Here is a 24,983-nt window from a genome sequence, read left to right as displayed (position 1 = left end):
TCATTCTCAGAAAAAGAGTAAGGAATTGCATTTTTACTCAGTCGCATTTAGTAATATTTCATTGATTTTTATTAAAACAAAGAAAATACAAATATGGAATGAGCAAAATATATAATAGGTATAAATCAGATTTAGTAAAATTATAATTGTCATGAATAAATAGTATTTTATCAAGATTCATAGGACATAAATAAGTCCTTTTTGCATTTAGTATTAATCCTGCAATAAAAAAAAATTCTTTCACTGGGTATACAAAGAACCTTCCTGCTATAAAGCCAAAATACGAATAGAAGATTATTATAAAATTTTCGATATATTGATAAATTTGAAGGGAAAAAATAATAGGATACGTAAAATAATGCTCAAAGATTCTGAGCTAAAAAAATATAGAAGAATATTAATACAGTAAACTAATATCCTCAAATCGTATATAAGCTCATTTAGATAGAAAGAAAAATACCTAATTTCTTTTATATGATAAATTTTACTAAATGCAGCCGAAGGCAGGAGTATGGTCTCCAGTTCAGTCAACGGATTAAAACTTTGACTGGGTGTATAAATTGAGTAAGTTGCCATAAATTTGAGGTTAAGAGATCAATTTACCTGCATTTGATAATGACCGTGTATGGCTAACATCGACAAACAATATCTAACAAATTGACAAATACTATACAGAACGGATTCCTTCATTTAAGTGGGTATCAATAGTAATCATCTGATGACCCGCCATAGGATACCCATATAAATTAATTACATTAAACTTTTTAAAAAATTAAGAATTTCATTCATGTAAAAAGTTATATATATATATGGAAAATAATCATGGCTTGGGACGAGCTGATTTATGTTCAATGGCGTTTAAAAATGTATTTCAATGAATGAATCATTAATCCAGCTAAGTATTATAAGTCATTGAGGGCTTTTCAACTTTCGGATCGACTCAGTTTTTTAAAAATTTGCAAAATAAGATAACGAAAAAGGGAAATTTTTAACTAAATTTAAAATATTTTAAAAGTCTCCAAAGTCTATAAGACGTTTGAACCTCCTGTCCACCTTGTCCTTCCCTCCAAATGATGCTATTCCAATCAGTTATACATAAAAATCTATTTCTGTTCGATTTTTTTATAACACGTAGACTTTCAATGATATGATATCCGATTTACATTTTATTTTTTTATAATTTTCAATGTACAATTTAATATATATAATAAGTTTCATAATAAATTAGTGCAGACCTTTCGTTTATATTTAAAAATATACGTAAAAATATTAAATATATATTTAAAAAGAAGAAGGATGGGACATCTGTTTTTTTTTAAAATAAATAAAATTATTTGTTTATTCTTCAACCGTTATATTATATTCTACAAGTATTTCTGTTTATTTATATTATCATTAGCATATAGCGTCAGAATTTTTATCCTTGTCTTCTTTGTTATAATACTCATGATTGATAGGTTGAGTGGGGAATAGATGCCTAGGGGAATCGGCGAAAATATATTTAAGCTTGTAAGCTTCGGCTAGAATCATGCCTATTTCCTTTTCGCTCCAATTTTTGGTGGGAAGATTTTGAACCAATAGCATTATGCCCTTAAAAAAAATTTAAATCGTTTATTTAGATATAATTTACTCATTTATATTTATAAAATATAACAAAAATTAATAAAATTCAATTCATTCAATTACATAACAGAATTATGCCATGACTAAACGATGTTTAATATAAAATACATTATTTTATGTATATCATGGTGATTTCTAGTTATATACAAAAAAACATTAATTTCTGAATGGCAGCTATGATTGACCGAGACTCCATCTCCGGCGGGAGATGTATTTTTTAAATCAAACTTACCGACGAGGTTAGAGTAAGATTAGAGAGATATGTTAGTAATATACATTTTAAAAAAGGGTTAAAAATTAAAACGTGAAATGATAGGCGTAATTTTTCTAAAAAGTCCATCAATTATAGTAATTTGAATCTCCCAGTCGTGGACAAGAATTATATTTAAAATAGCCATTAATCAACACCCGGAAGAGTCAGGATTTACATTATACTCTTTAGAGCTTTTATTTCAAAAAACACCGATTAATTATTAATGAGGGTTTAGCAAATCTTTTAAATTTAAATATTTTATAATGCGTGTTTTTTTAAAAAAATTTTAAAGACCTGGTTATACAGATACCGTGATCCCAGCATGTATAGAAGTAATATATTTTGTGAATTTCAGACAATTCTTGTATATAACTTTTTAATTAGCACTTCTTTATATAAATTTTAAAAAATAAAATTATGGGCGAAAATGTCTAAAAGCCAAGGTAGATTAATCTCTATTAGCTGCAAAATCCGGTCTTTCAAAATTAAAAAAATATACGTACTATAAAATGATTTAAAGTTGTATAATTTGTGCTGAACCAAGGATCTATGAAACTTACCTAATAATAAGAAGACCAAATTTGTGATCAAAGTTTATAAAATATTTTACTTTCGCTGAATGGTAATTATTCCTTGTTTTTTTTGTTGATATGTAACATGTTAAATTACAATAATTGACATTTCAACGCAAATAACAAATCGCAACAATTAAAAAATTGTAATTTCGAATATTATGTTAATAAAAAATAAATAATGTTTACCTGAAAATCTTTTTCCCTTAGTATACGGTCGGACCAATCGTTCAAGAAAGCAACGCAAACGTAAAGATGAAAATGAGAAAACCCGTTAGTTTCTGACTGATATTTTTGAAACCAAAAAAAATTTAAATGGATATAATATTATCTAAATATAAACTTGTTGGGTATTGTAATTTTAAAATCTAGAAAATGAGGTTACTTTTATATGAATTTTTATAGTACTTAAATCATAAAAAAAAATTTTGGTTGGGAAAATTAATTTTTTCCTAGAGGTTCGGCCACATCGAAAAAAAAATTGTTTCTTGCAGGTCTCGATCTGCCAGTTAGTTTATAAAATTTTGTTAAAATAAATTCGATTTATTAAATCAGAATCCTTTTTTTGTATAATTATATTATTGCTGTAAACATTTCTAAAAAATCGAACGCATTCGCGTTCAATGACAAGTTCACTTTCAAAAAAAAGCAACGCGTTCATGTTCATGAACCGTTCAAAATTTTATGCTAAATTTTTTTTTAAATTTAATTTAATATAAATAAATGTCTTATATTTTTTAACACAATTAGCCATGTTAAAAAATAATATAGTTTTATATTGATAATATAATTATAAATTCAATATTAAATTTTAATAACAATTGTTTTCCAAAATTTTCATCTGATAGACAGGAACACTTGGCAATATGGCATTAGCTATAATAAAAGCTCTCTACATGGGCAGATTAGGGGATTGCGGTATTATACTTAATAAAAAGTGGGTAATTTATTAAAAACATTTATTGGTTTGTCCTTTGCTTCAAAAAATTGAGATAAGTTATCCTCCTCTAATCCATTCTCTACTCGCTCGACAAAAAAAAAGGATATCTCGAAATCAACAGTTCTTGTATTATCAATTCTAGGTTTTCAAAATTTTCAATAACGATATAAGTTTATTTTTAATAGGTTCGTTCTGTGGAAGTTTTATCCATGGCCATTGAAGCTTGAATACTGGATGTATAATTGCAGAAAGAACATATTGATCTTCATATATATGTTCAAATCTTTTAAAAATAAAATATATGTAATTAATTGAGAGTGATAGGTTTAATACCTTTTATTAATCCCATTTAATACTGCGTCTATCAATGGTTGACCATATTTGAGGCCACTAAATTTTTTTTAATTTTAAAATAACTATCGTTATTGTTGGGGTTAAATATCCCAAATGCATTTTTTCTTCAAATTTAATAATTTTACATAGTTATATTATATAAAATAATTATTACAATCAAATATCGTTTTAAATTGAAACTTGAAGATTTTGACACTGATATAATACTTTTTGGGCATATTTTAGACTTGGTAAGCATTGAATTAGTTCTACTATAAAACATTTATCATATTTGGCCATGGTAATGATAATTCATCTGATTTTGGATTTTCAGAATCAGCTGATGAGGATAAAATAATAATATCCATTAGTGTTGTTAAATTGCTTGGTTGGGTCGAATTAGCATGATTTTTGGTTGGGTTTTTGGTCGAAAAAATGGACCAAAACCAAAGCAACCAAATTGGTCGACCTGGTCGACAAAATCCATAGACCCAAGCACCAACCCAAATCAACTTATAATAATTTATTGTTAATGTTTTGCTCAATTTTATGCATAGAGGACGAATATTTCAATAATAGTCTCTTTTCTAAAATTGTATACTTATATTAAAAATTAGAGGACGAGTAATTCAATTTCATATTAATTAAATAATTGATATGGAATTCGAAATAATTACCTACTAAGACCGGGAAAAATTTATTATAGAAATTTATCGATTTTTAGATATTTATAATTCATATATCATCGAAAAATGAGGATAATTTATGTTGATTTAATTCTCCTAAAGTTGTAAAAATTGGCTAAGGCTCAAACAGATTAGATATGCTGGCGCAGGAGTTGACATTAGTCACCTCAGGAGTTGACTCTAGTAGGCCGACTTTAATTTTAAGTTGAAATGCATTTATTTGTTGTTCAACTCTAATTCGATAATGGATATTACAAATTAATGTATAGCCTAAAATTGCCTTCCCATCAAAATATTTTTACATTTATCCAAAATATCCCTCTAGCGAGTAGTTCTAGCTGATCTTTGCTCACATATATCGATAGAAAGATTTTTAAGTGCACTACGAAGTAACCACATTATGAAATAAATTTGACAAATATACTTTAGACGATATTTTAATCATAAAACTTAATATAAATTTGTTAAACAACATTATCATTTTTAATATTCATTTTATTAATATTTGTGAATAATTTTATATTTGTCATAGAATAAATAAAATAATTTTAATGAAATTGTTACGACTTTTGATAGTTTTGAGTCTCACTTTTAGATACTTTAACCAGATTGAATTTAGAAAAAGAAAAGGAAAGAAAAAACTAATAATTACCCCCTATTTTTTATAAAAAAAAATCCATATTCATAGTTAGCTAAAAAATTATATTTTTTTTTGATTTATTATTTTTTTTATTTTACTATAAAACAAGGATATAAATTATTATTTCTAAAGTAAAGAAAAGAGGGAGGGAGGGAGAGGGTTTATATTTAATTTTGACTTGGGAATGAAATTATTTTAACAAAAATTAAATATTTTTATTATGGAATTAATTTTGGGGGGAAAAAAAGGGAGGGGAATAGAATTGGAAGTTAGTTATGCTATTATGGAAAAAACAAAAAATAAGTAAAAAATGGAAGTTATTAATATTAAAAAAAATAAAACTGAAATTTTTTTCGGCAAAAGGATTCAAAAGTAGAATAGAAATAGAATTGTTATTTTTTTCATTGAAAGAGAAAAAATTTTAAATCAAGGAAGAGGGGGGGGGGGGTATTTTTAAGAACAAAATTATAATACATACTTTTAATATTATATATATTTTTTTATTATATTTTATTCTAGGAATTTAATAAATAAATTTTAAAGTTTGATGCAATAAATATCATGAGATATTATATATCTCTTAAAAAAATTTCTCTATGTAGGGGAGACCGGGGTAAAGCGATTGACGGGGTAAAAATGTTAACGCGAATAACTTTTTAACCCTTGAGCACAAAGATTTTAAATTTGGTGTGAAGATGTATTTTTATATCTAATTTCTTACCTATGTTCATCTTTTATAAAACTTACCTGGTTTTATCTATTTTATCAAAAAACTGTTTTTTACCCAAAAAATATAAAAATCATTCTCTAGTATATTTTGCTTTTACTAAAATATACATATCCTCAGGATTCAAAATTTGACACACATGTTCCTTAATGTATTTGTTATAAAATAAAATTTATCTGACATCTATAGCTATACTAGAAGTCACGCAATATCGATGTTTATAATATATGTCACCTTGGGGTAAAGCTGTTATGGGTAAAACGGTTAAAATATATAATTACAGTAACACCAAATAATATATTAAACGGATTCTTAGCTTGTGGAATATATCCTTTAAACCCAAATATATTTACAGATCAAGATCATATCTGCTGTAATAATTAAAATGCTAGCTTAAATATTGAAATTGAAAATAATGAGGAAAATCTTACAGTGAATAATATAGAATTTATGACTCAAAATAATGACAGATATTTCTTTAAAGTATACTAGGAATTATTAGTCCCTTAATGGGCATGGTGGGCATAGTTTATTCCACTAACTTTAGGTGGGAATTGATTGTTTCTTATAGAAATTACTGCCTTAATTAACTATTAAACATGACGTTTATACTTTTGAAATTAATTTTATCACTTAAAATATTTTGGAGTATTTGACCGTATTTAAACAGGTCAAATACTCCTCCCGTCAATTGACTTAAATTGAACGGTCAATTGACCGACTTGCCAACTCTGATAAAAAGTATTCAAAAATCATCTTCAAAACTTAGTTTATGGTGTGTACATCCTATCTGTTTTTAATTAATTAAAAACGATGAAGGGCTATGTGTGGAATATGTAAGCAGAAGCTAATCTGATCATATAAAACTTAGATTGTTTCAATCTAATACGGGAGACCGGACCGGGGTTATTTTTATCCATAAAAAATAAGTGTTATAAATATAGACTAAGCAAATTTATCAAAATATAGAATTTTAAAAAATATCATGGTTTGTCAAGTGATTAAATCTATATTTTATTTACTTTTAATTTAATGACCCGTAAAAATTCCCTCAAAACTATCAAAAGTCGTAACAATTTCATTAAAATTATTTTATTTATTCTATGACAAATATAAAATTATTCACAAATATTAATAAAATGAATATTAAAAAAGATAACGTTGTTTAACAAATTTATATTAAGTTTTATGATTAAAATATCGTCTAAAGTATATTTGTCAAATTTATTTCGTAATGTGGTTACTTGGTAGTGCACTGAAGGATCTTTCTATCGATATATGTGAGCAAAGATCAGCTAGAACTACTCGCTAGAGGGATATTTTGGATAAATGTAAAAATATTTTGATGGGAAGGCAATTTTAGGCTGTACATTAATTTGTAATATCCATTATCGAATTAGAGTTAAACAACAAATAAATGCATTTCAGCTTAAAATCTCCTGAGGTGACTAATATCAACTCCTGAGCCAGCATATCTAATCTGTTTGAGCCTTAGCCAATTTTTACAACTTTAGGAGAATAAATTCAACATAAATTATCCTCATTTTTCGATGATATATGAATTATAAATATCTAAAAATCGATAAATTCCTATAATAAATTTTTCCCGGTCTTAGAAGGTAATTATTTCAAATTCCATATCAATTATTTAATTAATATGAAATTGAATTACTCGTCCTCTAATTTTTAATTTTGAATATAAGTATACAATTTAAAAAAAGACTATTATTGAAATATTCGTCCTCTATGCATAAAATTGAGCAAAACATTAACAATAAATTATTATAAGTTGATTTGGGTAGGTGCTCGGGTCTGTGCTTGAATCGGTGCTCGGGTCTATGGATTTGGTCGACCAATTTGGTTGCTTTGGTTTTGGTTCATTTTTTTAACCAAAAACCAGAGTCGTGGTCGTGTAAAACCAGCTAATTAACCACACTAATATCCATGCTTATGCTAATCTATTAAATTAAAATATAAACAATAATATTCAAATTAAACAACTATAATAATGGCGTGTTAAAAAATTGAAATATGAGAAGGAAATACAGCAAAAAATATAAATAATAATTTTTATAAATAAATTAGGATTAATATTTATTTTTTCAAATAAATAAAAATAAAAAGTATTTTTAAAATTGAATGAACGTTAAATTTTAACGCGTTCGCCATAAAAAATGAACGCGTTCACCTTCAAAGTTCGTCAAAAATAAAAGGAACGCCGTTCATCATTTTTTTCAAAAAACCAACGCGTTCGTTTACAACACTAAATTATATTGATGGTGAACAAACGATAATAATCAATAAATATTTAGATGTGCTACTATGATTACAATTTATTTTTTTTGATTATACGCGAGTTTAATAAAAACATTTAAGATATGCTTTTGATGACAAGGTACTGATAATAGTTCTATTTGAATTACAATATATATGAATTAAATATTTTTCTTTCTATATATATAACTTTTATGTATTATTACCAGATAAGTATCCCATAATCGGATGGTACATTTTAGAGGTATTTCTCGCATCAACAGATTGTTCATCCAGCGAAAAGCAAATTGGAGGTATTCGACCTCATTTTCCCGTAAATGATTATATAAAGGCACTATTTATATTTTTTTCATTAAATTCAAAATTATACTAGAGCTTACTTATTGAGGCTTCTATTGTAAAAAAATATATATTAAAATACAAGAGCTGCCATTTTAATTATACCATATCCGGCAACAGACCGGATTTTCTTTATCAGGATTCGATCGGTTCTAATAAATTAGCCTTTTTAAATACTCTGTATTAAATGTAATAATTTTAAAAAAATAAATTTACATTCTAAGTATAAGAAATAAGATAAGCTTATAATTTTTATAAGACCCGACACCGGTACCCAACCCGGTAAATAATAAAATTTTAGATCCGGGCAGGTTACTAATAAAAATATTAATCCAGTATATCTCTGATTTTTAAATATGATGAAAGAACCTATCATTCAAAATTGGACCTTAAAAAATAATTCGCCTTATAAAGAGTATAATAAAATGGGGGAAGGCGTATTGAAATATATATTTCTGCTTTGGTTTAAGCCATATTCAAGGGTTTATTTTGTATTTTTTTAAATGGATTAATTTAAAAATAGTTAGATCATTTTGGATTGAATATATTTCAAAATCTTAGTTTATTATTGCCACAATGGTATAATATCATATAATCTTGGGGTTGGATCCCAATTTTTGATTTAAAGGTAGCCAAGAAAGGTCAGTTGCATTTGCAGTTTGCATTTGAGTGAGAAGATTTTTTTATAGTCCAAGTTGGCTCGAAATAGAATAAAGTTTATTATTAATTTTTATCTATGTTACCCAATGAGAGTAAAAAAGCTGATGTGGGTCGCTTTTAAAAAACGACCAATTAGAATTTTAGCCAAAATAATATTACGTAAGACTCATGATATGGCAATAGAGGTCCCAAACTTATCTGCCATATATGAGTAAGATCTCCAGGCTTGCATAATATTATTTTGGCTAAAATCTTAATCCGATCGTTTTTTAAAAAATAAACCCGAATCGGGCTTTTTAGCAACGCAGTCATAATGACATATAATAATACCTAGACTGATATTTCATTTATTCAAATGCCTTTTGAAGCGTCATTTAATATAAATCAGTTGGTGGCACACCATTTTGGATTCCCCCGTATAAACAATTTATATTAAAATATAATGTAATTTTTAAAAAATAAAATGACAGTAAAAAAAATTATGAGAACCCAAAATGGCGTATCACCAGCTAATTTATATTAAACGACGTTTCAAAATAGTATTATGTCATTGATGCTACCTACCCCAGAATTTTTCGTAAGATTATAAAATCCTGTATAATTATTTAATTTTTAAAAAAAAATTTAAAAATGCGTGATTTTTGATTTATAAATTTATGGCTTAATATTTTATAGTTCCTTTGGAATTTTTTGTAGATTTCTTAGTTTTAATGGTAGATTTGTGATAATAAAGGATAGCTTTGAATTAAAATTTTAAAGAGGCATTTCAGTTTGGAAAAAGAAACATTTCAAACTAGATTTTAACCAAAACAGTTAAAACCAGAGGCCAATTATTTGCTAATAGATTTTCTTAAATAAAAGATATATTACAATTAAAAGTAATTACAAAAAAATGTCACCGAAAAAGCCCTCATGAAATATTGCCACAGGGGAAATATCCCCCCTCCTGCCCGGGAAAATAGTCGCAGGGAAGAAAACCCTATCAAATTCCAGAATAAAAATTACCATAGTCCCAGAAATAATATAAATCACAAACTAAACCACCCGAAAATTGAAAAAAACTCAGTCAATCAGCAAAATACAACCGATACCATTTTATTTCACTAATTTCTGGCCCAAACAGATTTTAAGGTAGCATGAAACGATATTCATAATAATAATAATAAACCATTTATTCTGGATACCAAATGCTTGAGAACGTTAACTTTTTCTTGAATTCCAGGTTGAGCAAAAGTGTAATTATCTTGGATTCCGTCTAGCAGATTGGAAACGCACCAAAAACTATCGGATTCCAAATCTTTCAAAATATCTTGGGACAGCTTGTCGATCACGAAATTATCGATACTCGTACCTTGTCAAATTTTTAAAATAATCTTTTGTTAAAAACAATTTTTTTTTGTATCTGGTCCAACCAAGATCTAAGGAGTGGTTTAGGAATGATACTTAACGAATTTGAAACTTTCTACAAGTTTGGAGAAGATACTTTTACAAATATATGATACATTTAGAGATTTAAAAAAAGCTATAATTTGAAAAATGATTTGTTAGGGTGTATCTTTTAAGCAAAAAACCGGAAGGGACGTATTCGGAAAGAAAAACGACGAAAAATGGCGTGACTAAATCGTTGATCCCTTGCACGTATCCGCTAGCTGGATGTCTCATGGCCCATATATACAATATCCTTTCGAACATCTGTAAAATAAATTTGAGGAAAATAACCATAGGTAAAAACCAAACCCGGAATCGAGTAAAATTTATTAAGATATTTAGAAAGGGAGCCCGTTTTCAAAAATATCCACGAACTCGAACCGATTCTAACAAAAAATTACAACTAGTGTTGTTAAAAACCTTGATTTAGACGATTTTTTTAAAAGGCTACTTTTTGGCAAAATCCTGAGACTTAGGTAATATTTATTGGCTGAAAATCTTGATTCAGCTGGATTTTTTTTGAAATCGAGGCTTTTTGACAATAATAGACATCTAATCTATATTGATCATCTTTTGCTGTTCATTTTAGAACGTTTATTTAGGTGTTTTAATATACTTCGATTTTTTAAAAAAATAGAGTTTGGGAATCTGAACACTAGCCTTTGAATCGGGTCAAATCTAACAGAAAGTGGAATAAAAATATTCAAAATGCGAAACCAGATATTGGAAAATATTTCAGAAATGGGAAAGGTACACTTTTTTAGCCTAGTTTCCCACCAAATTCTGATTAATAAGTATATGTTCGTGGTGATAGATAATATATCGCTACATTCACGCATCCGCGAGTTGTAGCCACCGATTTTGTTTCACGCTTTGAGGTTTAATGGAGTTACGATAGTAGAGAGGCTGTGCCGATGATCGGGGATTTGGCGTCTTTAAAAATATAGGATCGGTCCGATATTTTCGTTGTTTTTAGCTAATTTATGATTGTATGGATATAATTATATATTTTTTATTTTATATATAATTTTACAATAATAAATTAATAAAAAGAACCAAAATTCAGTTTATTTCTAAGAGATAGGATTCTAAATCGCTAAAACAAAAATCGCTTTTCTTCCATTACAAGTGTTTAATTCCCTAGCATCTTTTAATATTTCAAATATACTTAAATTTTTTTTAGGAGATATAAGTAAGATTCCCAATTTTTAGCGATTTAGAACGGGAACCATTTCTAAGAATTATTTTAAGATATGAAGTTAAAATTTGATATTATTTTTTGTTATATTATCAATTAGAAAAGAATTTAAAATCATCTAACGAGCCATATTCATTAGTGATGCTAAAAGCCCCAATTTAGCTGATTTTTAAAAACGATGAGCTTAAGATTTTCGCTAAAAGTAAATTATCGAGCCTAGGCTAAAATCTTTATTTAATCCATTTTAAAAAAAGGCTAAATGGAGCCATTGAACAACATTTTTCTTTCTTTTAGCCATAAAAAATAAATTTTTTAAAAAAATGCACTAAATCATTCGTGAAAGTTAGTTGGTTTTTTTAAATAGAAAATGTTATGATTTTGGTTCAAAGATGTAAATAAAAATTCATATAAATATCGGTTAGGTATCGGTTTTGTAGTAATATCATATAGGAAATTTTTTTGGATCGACACAGCCCTAGGCGATAGCGACAGTGGCATTAGGTATAATCTTAAATGTTTATACGTACATCTTGAACGGTTGGTTGTTGAAAAAGGTCGATAAGTGGATTCATTCTCGGAATGTCAATATGTATCTGTGTAGAATATACAAAATTAAATTAAATTTATTATAATTTAAAAAAAAAATATATATAAATTTTGTATAACTCACTCAAATAAAAATGTCTTTTAAAATCGTGATAAAATAATCATTTATTAAAATGTATTTAGAAGTGCATTTGAATATAAATCAGCTGTGACATGCCAAATTCTCCCGCATGAGAATTTTTATACATAAATGAAACAGAGAAATTTTTTAAAAAGTTTGAAACCAAAACAGCTGATAATGATAAATATTTAAGTTAATGAATCGTCAGGACATAAAATAAATAAAAAAAGGAGTAAATAACTTTGCATAACAAATAAAAGTCATGGTTCGAACTAAGTGTATGGATTTTTTGGAATATCGGATCAGCCCTATCATTCGTATTCTTTGCGAATATCGGTTATCGACAGATATTTTAATGATCCGATATATCAAAATGGCGAATAAAATTTCTTATAATTATTTTTTTTTTTAAATTGAATATCTCCCATTTGTTTAGACGCACGCGCATATATTTTATTTGTATATTTTTTGTTTGATTTTATTCCCTATATATACAACCCCCCTAATGTCATTATTTAAAGGATAGACGGATATTAGTAATCGTTTTAATGATTAGCTGATATCTTTAACTGAGCTAGGACGGGGTATAAGAAATACATCTCTCGTTCGAACCAAGGGTTGATATGTCAAAACATCGGTTCATTAGCCGAATCAAAATCGAACCGGGTGGGATACCGTCTATCGGACGGGCCTGTTGTCCTGGGTGTGCCAGGATCCATAATTTTAAATAATAACAGGCTTCTAATTTACGAGATAAATGCATGTAAACAACGAAATTATTTATTTTTATTCAAAACTTGTCTATACATATCTTTGTGTATTTCCTCGAAGCGGGATGGATAATATTTCACGACGAAAGCAAAATATTCTTTCCTCTTCCGGTCGAGCGTTTCTTTCCTCCGTCCAACGCATGTAGGTATATAATGCTTTTTTTATTATAATTTAAATATATATATTCCTTTCTTTCTTTCTTTAATTCTTATTTACTTTAGTAATATAATTTATGTCTTATTGGGTTGGGATATGGAATCTATGTGGATTTCGGAAATCTTTCAATTATAAATCCTTTATTGAGGGGGGGGGGGTCATTTTTTTTATTCGAAAATTTCAATTTGATCGGAAATTGATTTCAACATGGGTAAGAGTACCTAGCCTATGAATTTTAAGACAATTTTCGCCATGTATTATTAACTTTAAAAAAAATTATTATGAAAAATATGTAATATAAAAATATATAAATTAAAAGTAATTCAAAAATTCACGGCAAAAATTATCCCGAAATTCATAGCGGGTACTTTACACATACTAAAATAAATTTACGTTCAAATTAGAATTCTTAAAATTAAAAAAATAGCCTTCATTAGCAAATTATTTAAATTCGGAGCTCCAAATCCCTATGAATTTTATTTCCCAAGGCGTACATTTAATCAAATACAATAAATAAACAATTAATTTCCTAAAAAAAATTACGTTAAAAATAAACGTTCGGAGACATAGTTCTTATATTTTTATTTTTTTTTATTTCTATATATTTAGTGTTGTTAAATGTCTAGTTTTGAGCCAATTTTTAAAAAAGGCTAACTCAATATTTTATCCAGAAAAATATTACGCAAGCCTGAAGATTTTGTTCATAGAAGGAACAATGGTCTAGACATATATTATCGAAATCTCGAGGCTTAGACAATATTTTTCTAGCTAAAATATTGAGTTAGCCGTTTTTAAAAATCGGCTCAAAACGAGCCAACCCCTAAAAAAAGGAAGGAATAAATTCAAAACTAATTACAGAATTTTTGTAAATTCTAAAAGGATTTTGAAAACTGCTAAAAATCAAAAAAAATCTAAGATATTTTATAGCGAATTTTTTTTGAGAATGAATGTTCTAGCTTCAAGTAAGATTTTCCCAAAATTCAAAATTTTTTTGTATTGGAATTTTTTACTCTGGATAATAGAAATCACAAATTTGTTTTTTAAAAAAAATTCAATTTTGTTGATTTTTAAAATTTTGGACGAAAAAACTTCAAAATGCTAATTTGAAGATTTTTGTTAACTCCCTGGCCAGAGTTATACATTTGATCCAAATAAAAAAAAATCAAAGTTCTCGATCTTTGAATATCACAAAATTTGATGATTTTTAATTTAATTTTGAGCAACGATCTTTTAAGATTGAGATCTTTGAAGATAGTAAAATTTAAAGATTTTTTTTTAAAAAATTTTGAGCAACGATCTTTAAGGATCTAAATCTTTGAAAATTTTATTTAAAAATATTTTTGATCAAAGATCTTCATCTGCATATTATTCAATATATAGTGTTTCTAAATTGGGGTCTGAGGGTACCCCATCTATTTTCTCGCGTGATTTTTTTCCAATGAAAGGATATTAATGTACAGCTTCCAAGTTTTGGACATATAGATTCGCAATAGCTCGATGAGCCATAAGCGTATGATTTCCAGGTCTGCTTACATTGATTAGTAGCCTGCCACCATTTTTTTTAAAAAAAATCAAAATATGCTACACTAAACTCATCACAATCCTACAAGATTTTTGAAAATTCTGAAGTATACCATAAAAACTAACACAAAACCCACATTCTAATTTTTTTAAAAAAAATTCATTTTAACCCATTTCCACATATGAAGAAAAATCACGCGAGAGACTAGGTGGGGTACCCTCAGACCCCAATTTTGAAACACTTTATATTAAAATCAAATTTATTTGTAGCTTTCATATTTTAAAAATATATTAATAAAAATTTTATTTATGTTATTTTATCATTTTATGAGAACTTTTGTCAAGTGAGTCAAAAATATTCTTAAAACTAGCACAAGTTATTAAATACCATAAAATGGTATCAAAAAATGAAATAATGATCAAATCATGTTTATCTAAGTTTCAAATATTATAGGGTTAGGGTTTAGAATATTTATTGATAAAAATTATGTATAAAAAAAGTGTATGTTAATTCTTAAAATAACAATGCCAAAACAGATGAAAGAAAGTTACACGGATGACTAGGGGTTGACCTCAAGCTCCAAAAAACCCTTATAACTCTCTACTTAAAAAAATCAAAATTAATTTTGCACACATTTACCTAAAAATGTTAAGCTACATCGAAAAAATTTCAAGTATTAAAGTTTTTAAAATAATTGGTGTCCGCATCCACCTTTGCAATGAAGAGTTAATTTTTTTTATCATGTTTTTGAAAATTTTATATAATAATATCATGTATTATGCCCAAATAAAAATAAATTTCAAAATCAATATATTTAATTCCGTCTTTCTATTGAACCCTCTGATCTCAAATTTACAATGTTTTGTCTGATAACCAAAAAAAAGAGGGGATTTTATATAATTTATGGCCATACTAAAATTGTATGAATTTTAGTGATATCATCATTAAAATTTTTAAGAAATCCTCCATCATAATAAAGATAATGAAAGCAGAAGATAAATGGGCAAATTTTTTAATGATAAATGTTGCAAATTTTAAAAGATTTGCAATTATATTTTTTCATTATCTCATTCTGTATGCAAAATGAAGTTATAATTGATTTATTATCAATTATGAAGGTCATATTAAAGATCTGTAAATCACGGCCCGGGCTTAAATTTAATTTTTAAATAAGATATTAAATTTTGTAAAAAATAATATATTTTGATATTCTTGCAAGAAACCAGACGCTAATTGTAGATTATTATTTTTACAATCAATAAATAAATTTTTCCATATTTAAATTTTTATTTCGTGGTGGGCTATTCGGGACAAATAAAAAAAAATTTGCTCAAGATCTGGCCGGGCTGAACAAATTTTTCGAAACAATATACCTGCCGGGTCGGGCTTGAAAATTAGGTCTGATGCAGATCACTAATTGATATAATCAGGGTTGGCAAGTCAGTCAATTGACAGGTCAAATTCAATCAATTGACCGGAGGAGTATTTGACCTGGTCAAATACGGTCAAATACTCTAAAAAAATCTAAAGAAAAAAAATTAAGAAAGTTTAAAAAAGGAAAAAACGATATAAATACATGTGACACAATGTTGAATATTTTTTTGGGTCCCCAATATCAAGAGGAGCATCTCACTAGTAGTGAATTCAAAGAAGTATGTGACATAATTCATGAATTAGCCATTTTAGAAGGTGGTGATTACCAAAATATTTTAAGTGACATAATTAATTTCAGAAGCAAAAACAGCATGCTTAATAGCAATTTATGAGGAAAACATTAATTTCCATAAGAAACAATCAATTCCGACCTCAAGTTAATAGATTAAATTTTGCCCACCATGCCCATTAAGAGACTAACAATTCTTAGTTCTACTTCTTCTTTAGAAAGAAATAGGTCGATTTTGGTTAATGTTAAAATAGAAATCGACTGAAGATCTCGACAACAGGAAAATTGATTAAAAAATAAAAGAAAATATTGAATATGAATCAGAATAGGAATCTGTTACGGTGAGCTAAACGTTAGTTATTGAATGACAATGAATTTATTCAAAATAAAGTTAATATTGACTTTTGACCATATTTGATCCGTCAAATATTGGTCAATTGACCGAAACGTATTTGACCGGTCAAATGCACAACCCTGGATATAATAATGGCTCAATAAAAGCATGGATTTTACCGTACATTGTAAAATCTTTATTAAGCAGGTCAGTGGCGTATCCAAGATTTTCTTATAGGGGGGGGGGGGAATTTTTTGGGGGCTTCGCCCCCAAACCCCTTTTACCTGGCCTTCGGCCAGCTTTCCCCGGCCTTCGGCCGGGTCTTATTTAGCTATAATTATATTTCTATTTTTAACTATTATTTACTAATTCGTGCTTATGGATAGGATATTACAAGCCTCTTTTTTATTATTTCAAGTTAGGTATATTATATTTAATAAAGTTTTTTTAAATGTAAAGGTTTATTTATGTGTAAAGGTTTATTTATGTGTAAAGTTGAAATATAGTGTAATGTCATTTTTTTTTAAATTTGCTTTAAAAACTAGCCTCAGCTTAAATTCTCATACAATATAAGTAGAATATAATTTTTTTTATTGAAAATATTAATAGTAGTTAAAAATATTGACTAGAAAATAAATAAATTAACAAGTTTTTTTTAACTTCTTATCAAATACAAGATTTTTAATTATTTCGTTTGTCTTTGGAACCAAATCTCTGTGTATATTTAACAGAGCTAACCCATTTAGCCGAGATTCAGTACTTCGTAAATATGTTTTCAACCTTCTCAAGTTGGAAAAAGTCCTTTCATTCGTACATGTTGTAATAGGCAAACATGCAAGAATATAAAACAACTTCGAAATATTAGGAAATTGAGCCAAGGTTTCTTTACACCGATTGAGCGCATCAATAGCATGCTCAGGTAAAATAGCTAAACGTATAAATATTTATACCACAATTCGAATTCACTGATTAAATTTATTTCATTATCAATCTCATAGGAATAAAATTTTTCTAAATATTTAATTTTACCAGTAGTGGCATTAGAAAATGAAGAAGGATCTTTGGGTAATAAAACTTGAAGATTGCTAAAGACTTGTTTTTTATCTAAAACCCGTACTTTTATTTGCTATAAAAAAGTATCTAAGAATGGGATGAAAATGGATATTTTATAATATTCTTTAGTTGAGCCAATATTTATTTTCATCTCAATAATGGCCTAGGTGCTAGACGAGGTTTAATTAGTATTATATCATAAAATTTAGCCTTCGATTCAACGTCTAGATAAATATTATGAAAATATTTATCTACATTCATTCTTATTGTATCTACCTGTTCATGTATATTTTCCAATGTTCCGCCAAATCAATAACTTGAACCAAATCTAAATTTGGTTTTTGTAAATTTCTACAAAGTAGTGAGCTAAAAATAATTTATTGATGCAACTAGCAGCAATGATAAACTCTGATTGATCAATTGAATTCAATAATGATATCGCTGCTAACGACACATTACTTTTTTTCATGCTCAGCCTTATTTATAAATTATCGTTTGATTTCAATCTCTTTGACTAAATATTTTTCCATTTTATTAATATTTTTGAATAATATGTTAGAAAATTGATATTCAAATATTTGTAAAATTTTGATTGGTGGGGGGGGGGGAATCTGGGGGGTGGGGGTAAAATTTTTATTAGCTTAAAATGATATTTATGAAAATAGTCAAATTTGCGATGGGGGGGGGAATTTCCCCCTTTCCCCCCCCATTGGTTACGCGCCTGAAGCAGGTTTTCTAACATAAACAAAGTTGAAGCTTAGGTGCTCAAAATTATTTATAACCATTGAAAAAAGATATGATTTTATTTTTATATAAGGCTGTGTCCTAAATATCAAAAATTGCATAAAAATTATATCACGCAATTTGCGCGAATCTAGCGAAAAAAATAATATAAGCCATTTTTAATGGAAAATTAAAATGTTGGCCTAAATGATTTTTTCGATTTTGCGCAAATTACGTAAAAGTTTATCATTTTGTCATTAAACTTTTGCAAATTGAGGGAATAAAAATGGCTAACGAATATCAATTGATGGAAAATATAAGACCTTATAGACAGTGGTGGTGTAATAGTGACCTTAAATATAGAGATACAGCTGCAAGTAAAGTCAAATGGGAAGAGATTATATAAATATTATTTATATGTTAGGTTTAGGTGCTGCTATGATGAACAGCAAGCACCTTAAATTTGTTGAAAATTTTTACTGAAATGTGGAGGATAATATGTAGGCACACTGAAGCAAGTTTCAGTTTGAAACAATCTAAGGATGCTATTAATGTATAAATATCTCCAAATGTATTATAACATGAAATTAGAACTATATAATAATCTATATCTTAGGATTATGAGCCAAACATCCAAGATTATAACATCAAATTAGAACTATATAATAATAATCTATATCTTAGGATTATGAGCCAAACATCCAAGATATGTTAAATGTACAAATATCATCACAAGTATTATAACATTAAATTAGAACTATATAATAATCTATATCTTAGGATTTAGAGCCAAACACACAAGATATGTTAAATGTACAAATAACATCACAAGTATTATAACATTAAATTAGAACTATATAATAATCTATATCTTAAGATTTAGAGCCAAACACACAAGATATGTTAAATGATAGTCAATCAGAAACAAATTTTTGAATTTAAAATGAAATTTTCTTTTCATATTTATAATTTTCTATATTATTTTCAAATTTATAATATTGTATATTATCTCATATTTATAATTTTGTATATAAAAATTATTATGTTTAAAAATTTTTTATAAAATGTGATTTAAGTCATTTAAGCAGTTTAAATACAAATCAAATCAAAACTTTTTATTGAATATTTATAAATAGATGCTATAACTTCGACAAATTTAAACATTCATAAGAAATATAAGGTAATGGTAATTAAAAAATAAATGTATATAAAAATTTTGGATCAAGGGTTTCATAATTAATTTATGCACAATGATTGCCCTCAATAACAATAATATTTTGTAATAAGCAGTCAGCCTTAACCATTTGTATAGTATTAATAATATTAGTTTCTGAGGATTTATATATGTGTTTAAATTTGGAACTCGTGAACATGATTATCTTCAAATAATATAAAATATAGAATTAGTAAATCCTTCACATCAAACATTTTATATATTATAAATTGAAAATAAATGTATGATTCGGGACATATTTCGTACCTCTCAAAACTCACGAAAGTTTTGCGAAAACTTTTGTGAAATTTCTAAAGACAATTAAATTAATATTAAAAAAATAAATATATAAAAAATTACATAAATAGACAAAATAATAATAATTTATTATTCCCTAGGTGTCAGCTTAGGGGAGGAAAAAAAAATAAAAATATACAAATTTATAATAAAATAAAACTAAAAAAGTTTTTAATGTTAAAAAGCCAAATTTATTTTTAAATATACGTGATACGTGATAAAAGCGTTTTCGCCCTCTGGTTGTGGATACAACAGAGCTACGCTAGGTTTTCCTCAAAAATCCATCAAACTGGATAGTTAATTTAGGGGAGGAAAAAAAAAATGAGGAGCCCTTCACACGTTTGTGGGCAAGCCGCACGTACTTGTACGCGCAACAGTCCGGGAACTGTCGCTTAAACGTCTATAGGCTAATCAACAAAAGAGATGGGCAAAAACAAAAGCCTATACCCATGAACTGCCTAAATAATTTAATTACTTTAAGGGTGGGTGGTGGCCAATTTTAAGTTTAACATCTAATGTAAGCCTTGGTAGTTACTAACAAATAATTGAGAATGTGTTCATATCAATTGAGATTAGAATTTATTCATGAAAATAAGGAAAAGCTAAAATGGGTTTACCACAAATTGTTTAAAAGGTGAAAAATCCAGTGAATAGGCAAAAACTAGTCAGTAATCGGTTTATGACTATCCAGCAAACGAACACCACACAACAAACGGTTATTTTTCCTTTTTCCAGAGAAACAAAATACTCTATGGAGTGATAGATAGATTATATAGCGAAAAAGGTCTTTGATAATGATAAAGATATGAGAGAAAGGAAACTATGACGCAGAAATAGGAGCCAGCTCCGTAAGTTTTAGGAAATTGAAAAGTAATTGTTGGCCAGGATTAACAAAGGCATTTTGGCTTGATTGTTATATGATAGTCTATCATTCACGGAAAACTCTACCAGCAAAACATATTTACAAACCTCGCCACCCCCCTGTCGACTGGTTTCTCCATAAATGAAGTAACAAGCGAACAAAGACTAATGAAAAAAAAAAACACTAAGAGAAAGCAAAAGCTCCAGGGCCAGATAATATCACAGCAGAAAAACCAAAAAATAAATAGCATCTATAACAATATCGCTACCTATTTGCCCTCATTTAATAGAAATATGGGAGAGCGGAACTACTGCAGTGGGATGAAATCAAAAATCCTACCTAAGTAACTACCCAAAAACTAAGACCACAAGAAAATTAAGACTTATTGAGCTATAGCCATCACATCCTATAGCATGGAAAAAGCATAACACCCACACCAAAAATACATAAGTATATACAGACCAAGAAAAGAAAATACTGGATCCAAAATTAATTTAGAAAAATAATCATGCAGAAAAACTAAGTACAAAACCCCTTCTGCTTTACATTTGTGAATTATAACAGAGCTATTGATAATGTTAACCATGCAGTTTTTTCAGAAAATAAGATAAATAAAAGCTGAAGTCAGTGAAGTAAGTAATTCACAGAATAGGTGAAAGACAAAAAATCAAGAGGTAAAATTTAGAGATGAAGAAATTAAATAACCTGAAAAATACAGAAAATAAATTATGGGAGGTTTAGGTAATTCGATTTAATTTTTAGTAGTTTTTTTATAGATTTTTTGTTTTTATTTAGCCTTAGGAATTGCTTCAAATTTAAGTTTAGATCCATTATGTCCTTCAAGGCTCTGTAGAACCATAATGTCTTATATTTGCAATATGTTTTCCCATTAAAGGAGTATAACCAATTAATGGCATCAATAACAAGGCTATTGTTACTATGATTTCTTAAAATATGGGCAAAGAAAGTAAGACGTTTCTTTTTTAAAGATACGTGAACCTGGGTATGGTTAGACTTCTTCCAAAGATTTTCATTTGAGATAATATTTGGATAGAAGATTCCATTTATTATTCTAAGGCATTTATTTACAAACGTTTGTAATTTCCTAGTTTCGGTCTTGGTAATCTCCCATGTATCACCGCCATAAAAGAGAATCGGGATGATGGTTGAGTTAAAAATACAGAGTCTTGTGAAAACGGATATCTCTCTAGCTTTCCACAGTTTAAAAAATTTATAAAAAGCCGCCCTAGCATTTTGTAAACGAATTTTTAGTTCTTCTTTACAACTACCTTTATTGTCAATGGTTACACCTAGATATTTAAAAGAATCTACCACCTTAACCAACTTTCCCCCCACCACCAAATTATTCAGAAGAGGCGCCTGGGACGAGGGCATTATCACTGTTTTATCAAAGTTAATGTCCAAGCCAACCTTAAGACTAAAGGAGTTTAATATAGCGATCAAATTTTGGGTTTCTTCCAAACTTTTTGTTATCAAAACTATGTCGTCAGCATAAGATATCACCCTATTTTCCAAGAAAAAAGACTGACTGGAACTTAATTCTAAGAGATTCGCAGTAGCCAGCGTATCTACTATGATTTTATTCATAAGTATATTAAACAAAAGCGGGGAAAGAACACATCCTTGTTTTACCCCTTTTTTTGTCCTAAAAGATGGAGAAACCTTATTATAAATTTTTAAGGAGGCAAAAAGACTACTATAATGTGTTTTAAGGATCCTTATAATATTAGAGTCAATGCCATATTCGGTTAAAATCTTCCAAAGCTCATCATGGTTAACATTATCAAAAGCCAAATTTATTTTTAAATATTATTTATAATCTAAAAGTTTTTTTATTTTTCTAAAAATAATATTTTTATTTTTTTGCTTAATCATCGCCGTTCCTCGCATTTTTTATTTTTTTTTTAAATTCATTTCCCAAAAAATATAAAAATACACCATATATTATAATCATAATTTAATTTCTTCTTTCAAATATATTTAGTATTTTTCTTTCTTAAATAAAAAAAGTTAAAAATAAATAAATTATTAATCATGAAGAGAAATTTTATTATATCGTTTTTTTGGTTACTGCCACTCTCTAGGGGTATATTATTTTTTTTTAAATTTATTTTTTTTTGTTATTTTTTTTATGTTATTTTTTTATATTTTTTTTATCAATTTTTTATTTTTGAGTTATATTTTTGAGAATTTTGCAATACAAATTTAATTTTTTTGTGGTAAAATTTAGGAATTATTATTTCCGCATATTTAAGTTATATTTAGGAGAATTTTGCATACAAATTTATTTTTTTTGTGGTAAAATATAGGAATTATTAATTCCGCATATTTAAGTTATATTTAGGAGAATTTTGCATACAAATTTAATTTTTTTTGTAGTAAAATATTTAAATTATTTTTATAGGAGAATTTTGCCTACAAATTAAATTTTTTATTTAGGTCTACAAATTTTTATTGACCCCACCTTTGAAGTTTAAGTGATTTTTAACCTTTCTAGTGAAGGGTTAAATCGAAATATAGTATTAAATGACGCAATTAAATATAGTATTCAAATTTATACACGATATATAGTATTAAATACTCAATTTTATTCATTGAATAAATATATTATTAAAGTTAATACAATCATTTATAAAATGAATGAAAATGTCAGAACGATTTAACAATCTAAAATATCAATATCATGAATATAATCGCGATCCCCATGTCTTTTGTAGTTTGTTTTTAGATCCCGCCATAGCCTTTCGACTTTTTGGGTGTGGATGGATCTGTCATTAGGATCAAAAAAATTTCGAGAATGAATGACTTATTACCTACCCCCTCTCTCCCCCATATATAAACGATGCGGAATTAAGAATTTCTATATTTTTTTACCCCTAATACAACATTTTGTAGAAAAAATAATTTAAATATTTTACCACAAAAAAAACGGTGGGTCTATTTATCGCTCGGCTGAAAATAAAGCTCGGCTAGAAAATATCGCTCGGCTAACCACATAATAAATCATTTATTACTAAATATCGCTCGGCTAGTAAATGTCGCTCGACAAACCACATGATAAATTATTTATTACTAAATATCGCTCGGCTAACCACATAATAAATCATTTATTACTAAATATCGCTCGGCTAGTAAATGTCGCTCGACAAACCACATGATAAATTATTTATTACTAAATATCGCTCGACTGGGAAATATCGCTCGGCTAACCACATAATAAATCATTTATTACTAAATATCGCTCGGCTAGTAAATATCGCTCGATTGGGAAATGTGGCTCGGTTAACCACATAATAAATCATTTATTATTTAAATTACGCTCAGCTAATTACAGGGTGGGTCTATTTATCGCTCGGCTGAAAATATCGCTCGGCTAGAAAATATCGCTCGGCTAACCACATAATAAATCATTTATTACTAAATATCGCTCGGCTAGTAAATGTCGCTCGACAAACCACATGATAAATTATTTAACTAAATATCGCTCGACTGGGAAATATCGCTCGGCTAACCACATAATAAATCATTTATTACTAAATATCGCTCGGCTAGTAAATATCGCTCGATTGGGAAATGTGGCTCGGTTAACCACATAATAAATCATTATATTACGCTCGGCTAATTACATAATAAATTTTTTTTTACTAAATATCGCTCGGCTTATATTTATGTATTAAATTTCCAAACATTTTCCAGTGGGTTTTCACTTTCCTAATATTAATTAAGAATTAATTAGTTTATAAATAAGATAAAGGTTTGGACAGGTGTAAAAAATTATCTATTAGATATTTTAGCTTCAATACTTTTATAAAATTAAAATTGCTCATAACATTTTTTATTTATTAAAGTAAAAGAAATAATATTCTATCCGCTAGATGGCGTCTTTAAATTTTTTATTATAAAATTTAAAAATAATATTTTTGAATGTGTTTAATAAATTTCGCCATATTCTATTAAATATTTTTAATTTTTTTATTATAAAATATAAAAAATTATTTTTGAATGCGTTTAATAAATTTTGCCTTATT

The 24,983-nt window shown here is 27.4% G+C and overlaps 1 protein-coding gene across 3 annotated transcripts in view; it reads right to left on the bottom strand.

Annotated features, from left to right (window-relative positions):
* Window positions 1-1,233: 1,233 nt before the first annotated feature.
* The window catches only part of LOC135931137 (TBC1 domain family member 22B-like), a 46,614-nt gene continuing 22,864 nt past the window's right edge, over window positions 1,234-24,983 (bottom strand). For all 3 annotated transcript variants that reach the window (XM_065468037.1, XM_065468038.1, XM_065468039.1), the window contains 7 exons: window positions 13,138-13,266; window positions 12,201-12,266; window positions 10,619-10,739; window positions 10,216-10,398; window positions 8,255-8,382; window positions 2,638-2,733; window positions 1,234-1,590 (listed from right to left, as the gene is read on the bottom strand). In XM_065468037.1, coding sequence (XP_065324109.1) covers window positions 1,396-1,590; window positions 2,638-2,733; window positions 8,255-8,382; window positions 10,216-10,398; window positions 10,619-10,739; window positions 12,201-12,266; window positions 13,138-13,266 — 918 coding nt within the window. In that variant the 3' untranslated portion in view covers window positions 1,234-1,395. The remainder of the gene's footprint in view (window positions 1,591-2,637; window positions 2,734-8,254; window positions 8,383-10,215; window positions 10,399-10,618; window positions 10,740-12,200; window positions 12,267-13,137; window positions 13,267-24,983) is intronic.

This window comes from Gordionus sp. m RMFG-2023, chromosome 1 (genome assembly GCF_954871325.1).
Source record: "Gordionus sp. m RMFG-2023 chromosome 1, tfGorSpeb1-WG-v2, whole genome shotgun sequence".
Lineage (NCBI taxonomy): Eukaryota > Metazoa > Nematomorpha > Gordioida > Chordodea > Parachordodidae > Gordionus > Gordionus sp. m RMFG-2023.
This window is presented reverse-complemented; position numbering and strand designations above follow the sequence as displayed.